The sequence below is a fragment of the Oxyura jamaicensis genome, chromosome 1 (assembly GCF_011077185.1).
Source record: "Oxyura jamaicensis isolate SHBP4307 breed ruddy duck chromosome 1, BPBGC_Ojam_1.0, whole genome shotgun sequence".
NCBI lineage: Eukaryota > Metazoa > Chordata > Aves > Anseriformes > Anatidae > Oxyura > Oxyura jamaicensis.
Genome location: NC_048893.1, coordinates 51,750,759 through 51,763,963, shown reverse-complemented (window position 1 = coordinate 51,763,963; position 13,205 = coordinate 51,750,759). Strand labels below are relative to the sequence as shown.

The 13,205-nt window shown below is 40.2% G+C and overlaps 1 protein-coding gene across 10 annotated transcripts in view; it reads right to left on the bottom strand.

Annotated features, from left to right (window-relative positions):
• PPFIA2 (PTPRF interacting protein alpha 2) overlaps positions 1-12,249 on the bottom strand; it is a 329,918-nt gene extending 317,669 nt beyond the window's left edge. For 2 of the 10 annotated variants that reach the window (XM_035338451.1, XM_035338479.1), the window contains exons 1-2: positions 11,940-12,248; positions 1,530-1,780 (exon numbers count right to left, since the gene is read on the bottom strand). In XM_035338451.1, the coding sequence (XP_035194342.1) occupies positions 1,530-1,778 (249 nt within the window). In that variant the 5' untranslated portion in view covers positions 1,779-1,780; positions 11,940-12,248. Of the gene's footprint in view, positions 1-1,529; positions 1,781-11,878 lie in introns of all 10 variants that reach the window. The other 8 variants (XM_035338488.1, XM_035338517.1, XM_035338469.1 and 5 more) reach the window with 5 other exon arrangements.
• Between the last annotated feature and the right edge of the window lie 956 nt (positions 12,250-13,205).

Genomic DNA, 13,205 nt, shown 5'->3' with positions numbered 1-13,205 from the left:
TTAAAATTTAAAATCACATCATGTTCTAGTTACTTAAAATTTCTGTTTGTTTTAGGTACTGTATCATATTGCTGCTGAACATTATTTTCCTTAGCTAATCTAGATTTTGGCAAGAGTTTTGCTTTTGTGAGGCACATAAACATGAAGGCTTAGACACCGGCTAGTGCTCAATAGGAACACCTCATTATGGGCTCAGTAGTGAGTGCCTCTGTACTAAGCAGCACACTGAATTGGGAGGTTCACAAATGCAGAACCTTCTCTCTTCATATTTCTTGCAAGAAATCTTAGAATAAATAATATATACTGGTTTTCACTTCTTCTTTTACATTATTTTATGAAGAATAGAAATAGAAATAGAAATAGAAATAGAAATAGAAAGGGACAATTGCCTACAAATTTGAGAAAAAAAACAAACAAGCAAAACCCACTGATTTTACTATATATCAGGATCATTGCTGCTCCTTTTTGTTTGACCCAAGCCAAGTGCAGCCATTCTTATTGCCTGAAGATAGTGCTTGAGGTGGAAAACCAGTATTTTCAAATGATTACAGTCTCCTTTTCAGTCCTATCCCATGGTATTCCAATATCCTTCTGTGGTCAGTCCTTAAGCAACTGTTTCCCTTTCCAGCTCCAGTGGGTGCCTTTTTCCTTTTCTGTCTTCAAGAACTTACTGATTCGATTTATCCTTTCCACCTTCTTCTTACAGTCATACAGCTTCCTCTCTCTGTCTGTGTCTCTAGTCACTGCCTAACAGGTATACAACTATGCCCAGGCTCACAAGGCTACAATCAAACCCTCTAGCAAGAGACAGTTGGGAAATGCAAAGAAAATAACATGGAGAAAAACTGCTTTTTGACACATGGTGTATTTGAAACCTCAGGGCAGATATGCAGGCTGAACTCTTATATTTGTTTTTAATACTAATGAAAAATAATTTTATGCTGAAATACAAAGCTGAAATACAGCATCGTATTATTATTTAACTGAAGTAATGTATTTTCAGTTCCTAAAAGAGACAAAAGTAATTTTATATAATGATGCTTATATAATTATTTTAAAATTGAACAAAAATGTGAAGATGCCAGTTGGTTTTCCTTTGTGTGTAGTACTTTATTTGACCTACATAAACTAGTTTTATTTGTTGTAATGCTAGTTAAAAACTCCTATCTGGAATAGAGTCTGTAGGAAATTTCCTTATTCTTTTTTCTTCATTCCCACAATTAGATCTTTAATTTAAATGATCCTAATCTGTTTTAAGTGCTAGAGCAACAGCCAAAAGAACCAGTAGCTACAGGCCTTCATCTTGCTCTCCTTGGGGTCAACAACATTACTCCTGCTCACAACACTGAAGAGAAGACAGGTCCCAAGGAGGGCAACCAGATACTATTAAATCCATGGGAGTTCTGCAGCCGACCTCAATGGGAGCAGAATTTGGCCCTCAAGGAATACATGTGGATTAGGATTAAATTCAATGATTAACTAGAAAACTGGTGAACCTAAAAAAAAAAAAAAAAATACAAGCTACATACCTGAGGCAGTGCTGAGTTAAGCTGTCGCTGGAGGGAGTCTCTGTCATAGATGACATCCTGTAGGCGTTGCTGTGCAAGTGACAAGCTTTCCTGTGTCTCCCGAAGAGTATCAAGGAGACGGTCCCTTTCATCCAGCATGTTCACCATCAGCTGCTCAAAGTGAGAATCCGAGTCCGAGCCACTGCTTTGGGACCCCCGTTGACTCATCGGGGTGTCCTCGTTTATCGTGGGCATCACTTCGCACATCATCTCTTTAAAAATAAAAATCAAGAAAAAGCTTCTCAGTAGAAAAATATTTGAGGGGATTTCATAAGAGGAATTAACTCTGTCACGTGGATACAGTTAGTAGAGTATTGCATTGTTCCCTCATCTAAGCTTTGTGCTTTCAATGTTAATCAGATGGTCGATAGACAGCAATTAAATACAGTGACTAACTCCACACAGGAAACATTTTGAATGTGCATCCTAAACTGAAGGAAGAAGGACTGGATGGAGATGGAGGGTAACAGAATATTTTAAATTGTTAGTAGTTTTGTAAATAGCAGTCTTTAAAGGTGACAAAAAAAGACCTCTTCTGCAATTGCAGCCTCCCTCTCTTACTTTATATCATTGCTGAATTGTTGGCATTGATGCCAGTACTTGCTATTAATTGCTGGATTTTGTCCTGCTCTAGGCATTTCTACAGTACATCTCAGGCTAACCATTGATCCAGTACCATGCTGCCTTAACAATACCAGGTTAATCTATTTTTCTATCTAGTTATTCCCACCCTCAGGGGAAATTATCCTCCAGTGAGATTGTTCAGCAAGAGGTCAAGAACTAGAAACCCTCTGCTGACTACCATCCCTGTAATATCTTACACAAATAGAATTGCTAGGGAGAGAATCACTGTTCTTTATTTCATAAGAACAGTCCCAAGCAGAACAAGTAGTATTACATTCATCATTTTTAAAGATAATGTAAATCTCAAAACCTTATAATGTATATGGGGAGATGCTTATGCTATGAGATAATGCATTCAGTAGATGGAAAACAAACAAAAAATGACAAAATATGACAGGTCTCAAAGCTTAGATTTAAAAAAAATCAGATAAAAGATTGTGTTAGTAATAGATGTCATCTACTATAGAAATAGTCACTCAAAGAATCAGAAGTTGTTTTTCTAGTATGACTAGTATGTCTAGTATGACAGCAGACAACTTTTTACATAGTCGAATCTTAATTTCTGAAAATTCTCATATTGTAGCAACTCCTGGAAACCCTTTATCTCAGCAAGCGGGACCAAGGTGCTTTTCATTCATCTAGTGGAAGTTCAAATCCTTACGTACACATTTGCTGTGGTTCTTATAGATGTAAACTTTGTCTACAATACATGTTGTTGATGTACTTCCATTGTTAAGTTTGCCATCTTATGAGATTCTCACAATTTCACAGTCTCATATGAGAGTTAGCTCTATGCATTGTTAAATCTGATATGCTTTCCAAAGTAAGAAAATGGAATTTGTGACTGTGAAAAATATGAAAAATTGAAGACCTGGCTGTTACAGAACATAACCTTGTTGGTCTGTGAGTTGGTTCAAGACCAGGTTGACAACCTGATCTAGTGGGTGGCATCCCTGCCTATGGCAGGGGGGTTGGAACTAGACAGTCTTTAAGGTCTCTTTCAACCCAAGCCATCCTATGATGATAACCTAAAGATATCCCATACAACAGGGAAAAAAAAAAAAGAGAGCTAAGACAATACATTTAATTCATTATAAGTAACTCTTCTTACCATCATTAAATCATAAACAATCCTTATGCTAACATTGCTTGCTGCTAAGATTTTCTGGAAAATCAACATAGCTTCACTAAGATTAGCTGGTCTCAGTCATATTCAGAATGTTCATGCAGAATTTCGTATTCTTAATTTTCAGTTCTTCAGCAGATGTGATAATGAGGGAAGTTGGCACCAAACACTGGTATTTCAGCATGAATTATCAGCTACTATTGCACAGCTTTCATAGGCAATAGCTTCACTACTGAAGTTGCAGGTTGGTCTCAATCCTGTTTTTAAAATGTCTGTTATGGAGACAAGGTAAATGTTGTTTGTGGCTATTTTACAGCTTAGCAATTAATTAGGTGCAAGAGAAGCAGATAATAGCTTAAAGTGATACATGCTGAAGTTCCTCGTATCTCCAATATAAGGGTCAGGTAAATTTATTCAGGATTATCTGATCCAATACTGCTTATCTCCCTTAATCACAAGTTTCAAAATTTCCAACCCCAGAAACCTTTTCCTCTCTGAAATTATAGGCTCCACTAGGAAGCACCACAACGTCCCTTCATACTGAGATGACATTAATACATCACCATAAAAAGCTTCATATTTAGAAACACTGGCACCATTAGAAACTGACTTTCATGGTTCCTGCTACTCTGTCTTCTGAGTATGGACAGTGTGTACTGTGAGGCACCACAGATAGGGAGTGACTAAATTCTGCAGCTGCACCAGCAGAATGAACTAGTACCCATCCTCCTACCCTTCAATTTGCCTGCAGAGGAAAATTCCCAGCTTTTGGGAATTTGTGCTGATGTAACTCTTTGTCCACTGTCCACACTTATCTTGAGATGTGGGACTGCCAGCACTGTCTCGCCTCCATGATCTTCATGTTTCATGGGAGGACATTTCACTCGAAGTGGCCATCACTTTCTGGAGTGCCTCCACCCAGGTGCCACCTGTGGCTAACCAGTCTGGGACGGCCAAGTTGACAGTGAGCAAAGGGAGGGATAAAACATCCAAGGCCATCTGCCACTTTCTCAGTTTACACCTTTCCAGGATGTACCGGGTGGCCAGAGACTAAAGTCTCGGCATGCCCATTCTTCAAGAAAAGGTCAAAGGCAGTAATTCAGACAGTCACTGAACTTTTCCCACCTCATGATGACACATCAGCATCTCACGGGGCACATTTATTGCCTCAGGGGATTCTCACAGGTGTACTCTGAATGACGATCCAATGTCCTGCACGTGCAGATGAGGTTTATGGTCTGAATGTCAGGGTATGCACAACCACTGCTCATATGCAGTGGTAGAATGAACGTGGTAGTGCAATTTTTCACACTTTTTCAACATTGCTGTGTTGAGGAGAACAGGTAGGGAAACCTCTATGCAGACAACTGTTGCCACCTTAGCACCTTTCTCAAAATAGAAATAAAATCTCCTCCTATAGTCATTAAGGGGATGTGAGAAGTCACATGTATTGTGGGACAGCCATGGAAACCACACGTTGACTGTTCTTGACACGCCTTCTCTCTGCAAGCTGCTGCATTCAGGGAGGGGGGTAGATGAAGCACTGTATTTATTTTGAAAGCCTGGGCTGCATTATCCTGACATGGCACAAGTAACTAACTTGGGCTGTGAGTAAGACCGCAGAGGAGGCAGGGAGCAGGTGAGCAGATCCTGATGTAGGCAGTTGCTATTTGGAAGTTTTCTCCCACAGCTCACAGCCCCTGGAGAATCTTTAAAAGGTACAGCAGTTCCTGCATTAAGATGGGTGAGGTACATTGCTTTCTCACTGTTTGGAGATCAATGCCATTGTTCCGTTGGAACCACATGCATCCTTTCCCCATGCTCAGCTTAGAGAGAAATATAGAAAAGCTGGAAGCTAAGCTGGGCCAGATCGGGAGAGCTGGCAGGGTGTGACAGAAAGGATGTGTTGACACTTGCAGTGGTGAGAAGCAGGTAAAAGGGGAATCCTGCCTGTCCTCACATGGGTCTTTTCTGGGAGGCAACAGTGGGAACACTGGAACAACTCTGAAGGAAATCCAATTCATCAGGGTTCTTCTGGGTCATCAACCCAGAAAACAGAAGCAAAATTTCAGTTAATTGCAGGTCTATTATGGGGCTCCTAAACAAAGATTTCTTGCAACTTTTCATGAAAGAAATATATGCAGTGCTGCCCAAATTACAATGATTTGTCTTCTTGCCTTTAGAAAAAAAAATATAAAAAAAATCTTTTCCTCCCTCCCCCCTTTTTTTAAAACGTTATCTGGCATTTATCACTCTCATACCTGCCAGCAGATGGGATGCTTTCAATGTCCTGAGGCTGCCACCATTTAACACTGTTCCCATGAAATGCTGGCCTTCTTCCAGCACATGTTTAAGAACAGAGCCATTTCCCCAGGACCTTATTGCACCCTTTATAAATTTTCTGCTTGATAGAAGAAAGGAATCAAAATACTGTGAATATTTGAAGAATTTTTAAGGCATGAAAAAAAAAAAGAGTAAAAAATAAAAGCAAGGTTCAGTGAGGGCAGCTGCAACAAAAGACAGGGCAGGTAAAGCAGAGAAAGGACATTAAACTGACAAAAGTAAATTGAGGAGGAAGTGTCAGCAAACAGACTGATCACAATTTACTAGTAAAAGATTGGCAGCTGAGGACGAATAGCTGAGGCTCATATGCATTTGGTTCTTTATACAGCAAGTGAATCACATCAGGGAGTTGTATGAATTCTTGAAGTTTCCAGAGTCTTCTGATGGTGCACAAGTATTAGCCAACCCATGGTTAACCAGATGATGATGTGGTTCACACATGGGGTCAGGGCATTACATTTAAGAGCAAGCTTCCAGGTTAATTATAGCTGAAAAGAATTTAGTTTGCACACAACAAAAGCACAGAAAGATACAAGCTAACACAATGCAGATGGAAACAACTGTGCAATTTACATTAAAACATAAAATAAAAATAGTATTACTCTGAACAGTTAGGTCTGATTGTTTATGTGGTCCCACCCTGAGTAGTTGTAATTATATTTTTAAATTTCCAATTGGGAAAGCGGGAAACTTTTGATTCCCCATCTAAGTAATTTTAAATTTTAAACCTGAAGCTGGTGATTAAAGAACCCTAAACCCCACCAATTTTCTATTCTGGTTTCATAACATAATCAACTGAAATATTTCATAGACTGAAATCAAAAGGCATCACTATAACTACTCTTGACCCACTAATCACAGACTATAAATCTGTGTTAGGCTAAAGTGTATCTTTAGAAAGATTTCCAACATTAAACCCTTAAAGTGATTTCTCTAGTAAAATAACCAACAATAGTAATTATTTCTGTGAAAAATATATGCCTTATTCAACTGTATTCTGGGGAAGACACAGCCACATTCAAAGCTGAAGTTCTTAAAGGCTCAGAAAAACTGGGAGTTCCACTTCTATTATGTTTTAGACCTAAGGTGCCACATGCATTTTTGTGCCTGATCTCCGAGTTTACAGAAGTTTTGATATATCTTATACATTTCACTACATATGCAGACATCATCTTTTTTTTTTTTTTTTTTTTTTTTTTTTTTTTAATAGGTCAGATGCATGCCAGACTTACTGGATCTAGATACAGTTCAGGAAGAACAGATCCATACATGTCCAGTAGATATTTGTCTCAAGTATATAGTTTATGTTAATCCATGTAGATTCCACTCAGAACAGAACTCAGGAGGTTAAAATAGGGACCATGGGTAAACTCCCTTTTCCACCACCACTCTTAACTGCTTCAAAGACTGGTTAGGCTGATAGGTCTTGATTTTCTAACCCAGAACTTTTGAATAGACTAAATATAGTTATAAACTGACACCTGGCTATTTCTTGTTTTCTTTTTGTGATTATCAGCCAATGTTTTGAACTCCTGTTCCCTTGCTGTTCTACTGGCTGCATATAATTGTACAGCCAGAGATAGCCCCAAAAGATTGAGTTTTCCAGCTCTCCACATTTCTGATTTTTATTTTATTTATTTTTTTTTGTACAACGTAATAGGTCGTTAGTTTCTCATTCAAGTTCATGTTCTCACTGAAATTCAGACATAAAAATAAGTTTATCTAGACTCTGTATGTATTTTAATGCCTCCATTTGGTCTGTATGTGCCAGCTGATGTATTAAGATTTTTGTTATTACCCAGGGTAATATTCCTTTTAATAATCAATACATTCCTATCAACTACTACAAGGCAATTAACATTACATATCTTTGATGAGTCCTGTTAGTGAAAAAGAATTCAGAGCTGACAATTACAGTAAACGAGGGATGAGCAAAAAGAAACAGCAATGTGCATGAAGCATCAGAATCCCTTCTCTGAAGCTTGCAACAGAACACTTGGATTGCATTGCCACAATTCCAAGTTGCAAGGTAACTTGTGTTACAATTTTCAGGTACTTGGATGAAATAGAAGCAAAACTGGTGTGTATAAATCTCTGCCTCAAACTTCAGAAATGTAAAATAATCACTGAATTTTCTTTTATTGTCCAAACTTACTCTGAGCAACCCGATATTATTCTGGCATTGGCCCTGCACTGAGCAAGCAGTTGGCACAAATGACCTCCACAGGTCCCTTCCACACTGAATAATTCCATGTTTCTGGAGATAGCTTTAAGTTCAAAGACTTTACTTGTTTACCACAGATATTCTGAAATTTAATATACACTTAAATGAGGCTGAAGGGAAATTTGAAATAAATCTAAACACACAACAACAACAACAGCTAACAACAACCTAACAACCCCACATTGTGGCTCACCTCATTGTATTCATGAGCATGGTCACATTAAAAAAAAAAAAAAAAAAAAAAAAAGAAATACAGGTAATTGCTTTTTGTCGGAAAACATACACAAGAAGAATAAAAAATTATCACTGATTTATCACTGGATAATAAATTGCCATGTCTTAGAAAATTTTAAACTTAGAGTTAGAAAAGTCTTATGGCTCAATTTTTAAAGACTCTACTTGCCTTCTCTCTTACTTATCATTCAAATGCCTCAAACAAAAGTTTGAAAAAATAGTTTAATGCTTTACATTTTTCAGCTACCCAGTGAATCACAGTAAAGCAAGTAACAAAAAAAAATATTTTTGGAATAAAGATTGAAAAGCTGTTGAAGCCTAGCTTGGCAGGGGAACACCTATGTAAAGAATGATAGTAGTTAATTGGTATATGCTCTTTCTTGAATCACAGAAGAAGAAACAGTAAATAAATATTTTTTTCCCCCAGAATTCAAACACTAAAGTTGTTCTTATTTGAGGTCAGAATATCAAATCAATATTTACAATATAAGTAAGGACATGAGATAGTACATTTAGGAAGTTTTCTGACGACTCCATTAAAGAGAAATTAAAATATTGACGCATATTTTCATCAGGGAAACAAACAAACAAACAACTTCCTAACACCATTCTTTCTTTAAAAAAAAAATGCTCGGTGTTAAATAGAATAAACTCAGAAATTTGGAATCAGCTATCAGGAGTCAGCTTTTCAGAGTCAGTAAATTCCCACTGAAGTTATTTACTAAGGTCTTCTGTACGAAGACTCTACTTATATTAAAGGAAGAAAAAAAAAAAGATTAAGAAAGACTACTTCAGGCATCCAGGTTGATTTCCTAGCTTGATACCTCAAATCATTTAGCAAGTCCATACAGCTCTGTGATACTCGAGGAGAACCCTGGGTTGTTGCCCCCGGAAAATTGAGCCAGAAAAGGATTTGGGGGAGGAAGGGAAAGGGCTGAGGAAAACCTTCATTAAGCATCCTGTTCCTCAAGAGTAGGCGAGGAACAGGCCAGACAGCTATCTGTCTCTGTCAGGGTATGAATGACGGCACACCTGAGGGAATATGACCGTCCCACAAAGAACATTGAGGAAGTTGGAATTTGTTTCAGTGGATGTGCAGGAACTGCTAGTGGTGGATTAAACACCTCTGTCCCGTATCTTCAAGACTACAGGTGTCAATGAAAACCAGATAAGTCTCTGTGTACATTATTCTCTGCAACACTTCCCATACAGCCAGGACTGCAAAGAAAAGGAAGAAGTGGAGGGAAGGGATGACAGATGCCTCATTAATACCTAAATATGCATTACATACCTCTTTATTCAATGGAAAGAAAAAAAAAGAAATTGTGTTACCTCCCCAGAAAAAAAAGGCTGACTTGCCCTGTAGTAATATAGCTTAAACTATGCTTGAATGATCCAAGTCAACCGTAAGACTTTTCAAATGTGTTTTTCTTTAAAAAGAAAAACAAAAACTCCACTGACACTGAAGTTGGTATCTCTGCAGTAAAACATTTACCTTTTTTACCATGTATTCTAAATGCAAGTAAAACAATCCCTCAATGCAATATATTTATTTTAAGTCACCAGCATTTTACCATTAGTACACACTCTCTTAGGTTCATCTGAAGGCACAGAGCTGATATGACAACTCCCTTGCCCAGGAAGCACATGAAGTGCCCACAACTCTCACAAACTTCAACAGATACTGAACCCATGCAGCACCTTACAACCATCTCACCCCCTTCTGAGGGCATTTGAAGAAGAAGTAGGATACAGACAAATTACTGCTTCCCTTAAAATCCACACATCTTCCTAGAAAGAGACTGACAGTTAAGGAATGTAATAACCATGGAATTCTTCTACTTAGAAACAGAAGTAGACCTGAAGTGCTCAGGTATCACAGCCATGCATACACAATGGCAGCCTGTGAAGCAGCATGTTAAAGTTCTCTCAATACACACTCTTCTTTAAATACACACTCTTCCTCATCCACTGTGTATCTACTACAGAAATTATGGAAAAATCTATTCTTTCCAGGCAGACTGGTTCCTACTTCAGTGTTTCCTCCAGTCATTTACATGAAACCCATCTGCTTAAGTTCATGACAATTCTATCATGGACTTCAGTGGGTTTGGATATGTTTATACAGATGGTTGGAAGTCACTAATATAGGCAAGACATCAAGCTCCTGTCATTTTACTACCTCCAAAGAGGAGCATAAAGAACACAAATGTATGTTACACTTGCTAAGTGAGCATGCTGGATGTTATTGGACTAGAGCCTACAATATTATGAGAAATCATGACCAAAATTTCTCTCTAATCACAAAGCATTCAACTGACAAAAAGCAACCACTGTTTAAAATGAGTGAGGGGAAAGAATGTGGTTCACTGTCATTGCATTAAAGATTTTTCAGCTTGTATGAAAAAATGTCAAAACTAATCTATACTGTTAGCTGCATGATGTCTCCATTAGGAATGAACTGAATATTAGTTCAATTAGGAATTCTGAAGCTCAGTTTAGACCTTCAGATGAGTGAATGGGCAAAATTTGCACCAAACAGTATAGTGTATGCCCACCCTTAGTTAGAGTTGTTATATAAGGCATTGCTAACTAAATTAATAGCAATCCTCATGTATGATCTATCTACAGATGCTGATAATCATGTATGGATCAGGTTTGAAAGTGCATCCCCGATACTGACTTTTCCTAAAACTACTTGAATTATCTGTGGTATATAAGCTGTAAAGGTGGAAAATTACAAAGTTGTAATCTTCTCAATTGGACCCCACCCTATTTGACATCTACTCTTATCTCGTTTGTCCAAGAGTCTGGGAATTCCTTTTTTTAAAAAAAATAAAATAAATAAAAAAAGAATGCTATAACAAACATCTCTACATTTGCATGTAGCCTGGGAGTAATTTACCAGCTGGACTTCTTCCACTTGTGCAAGCTCTGAGAATAAGAAGACAGAATAATACTTGGCTACTGCCTGACAAAGGCTCTTAGGCAACCATTCATTTTGCTCACCTTGAAGGCTACCACCTTAGATGTACATCTAATTTTATTGCTTCACCTTTTTCTCCATAATTGGTTTTAAAAGCTGGGTGTTTTTTTTTGTTTGTTTGTTTTTGTATATTCAGCTGCTTGATTTGCACACCAAGGTTGAGGAGTCATTTCAAGTTACTTATAATTTTGCTGCAGGAAAGAGAAGTAGAAATCTAACTACCATATATTCTAGCCGGTCCATAGTGACATCAGCTTGAAAACTCATTTCATTGGATCATTCTGGATATTTTGCATTTACAAGCTATTTTTTTTTTCAAATTGTTAAACAGATACAGTGGCTAATAAAACCATTTCTTTCCACGATTATGTCTTTTCAAATGCTCTCAGCAAGATTGCTCTAAAGCAGCATAGTGTAATTCCATAAGGAAAATCCTTCCTATTGTCTGAGTTGCATTACACGCATATTCCTCCTCCTAGTTAACTCCTTACCTGCCAGTCATCACTAAACTATGATATCACCTTTAACAGAAGCATCCTGCACTTCTACACAGGAGGGGCGATCAACAACAGTACCTTAAAAAAAGGACTCATTCCAACTATTTGTTTTTTGTGTCATATCTCCCTCAATCACATCAACAGAAAAGAAGTTGGCTTCATGATTTTTACTCTGAAATTCCCCAAGTCCCAACTCCCATTAGAGAAACACATTTAAATAATACAACGCACACTACAGCAAGAGGCAAATTGCAAGATTTTGCTTTTGCACCTCACCTCCCAGAGGATGTCAGGGCTAAGGAGGGAAGGTCTAACTCAGAAATAGAGGGTTCAGTACCTAGTGGCTTTTATTTCGGCGTCTGCTATTTCACTTGATCAATAACAACCGCAGTCTCCACCGGCTTCGAGCGGGGACTCACACAGCCGAGCACTCCTGGAGCATCTTCCTAGCAATGGTGACACAGGCGTTGCTCCGAGAAACCCCAAGCCCCCGCACTCGTCCTCCGGCAAGACTGGCTGCTTGGCACCTCGGCATTTTCTTCGGTCACTTCGTCAGCAGCCAAGAGGAGAAGCATCCATAGGAAAAATGGCATATTACAAATTTTGCTTTGAGAAGCAGAGCTCGGCTCAGACCATTGTCAGGAGCAGGAGGGGGGGGAGCGGCTCTTAAAGCTCCAGCAGCCCCTTTCAAGCAACAGCATCTTTGCAGCTGGAGGCAAGATATTACAGGGGGGAGGGGCCAGGGCGAAAGCATCTTTCTTTTATTTCTCATCTTTTGTTAAACTTAACCGAGTGCTCTCCGGCTCCCCTGGTCCTTCAGTACCTCCCAGGCTAATTCTTCCTCCGCGCGTGACTGAGGTCCACACGCACGCACGACTGCGTGATGAAAAGCGACCGCGGCTTTCTGCTCTACAGCGAGAAACCCTCTGCCGCTGCCCGCCGCCGCCCGGCAGGCACCGTGTCGGGGCTGAGCTGGGCGCTACGGGGCGGCAGCCGCGGCAGCGAAGGCCGGCAGAGCCACCCACGGCGGGCAAGCCCCCACGGCAAGCCAGCCCCCACGTAAAGCAAGCCCCACGGCATGCCATGTCCCCACGGCAGGAGCCCCCATCGCTGCCGCCCACCGGCTGCCCGGTGTCCCCAGTGCCGGGCGACGCGTGTAAAAAGCCGGGCGGCACACGGGGCTCCTCCACAGCGAGCGCTTGGCGGGCTGCACATCTCGTCTAGTCGGGTGTGTGGTGTTTAAACCGTGCCATCTGCTGCGCTCCCACCGCGACAAAGCAGCAGGAAGGAGTATCTGCCACAGCCCAGCAGCCCCGGCACGGAATTAACGTTGCGCACTTGGAAATGCCAGGCGTGGGCAAGCGGCCCCCGGGCCCGCAGCCTGGGCGTGAGGCACTGCCGCGGGCGGGAGCGGGCGATGGCCGGGGGCGGCGGAGAGAGGGAGGGACGGAGGGAAGGAGGGCGGCTGCGGGCGCCGCTGGGCTGAGCGCGCTCCTCGTCGGCGGGGACTTCCCCTGGAAGCCGCCGCAGTGGTTTCCACCAGTCCTTAAATAAATTCTGAAGTAATCGCGTCTGCTGCCCCTGCCTCACGCACGCGGCTCCC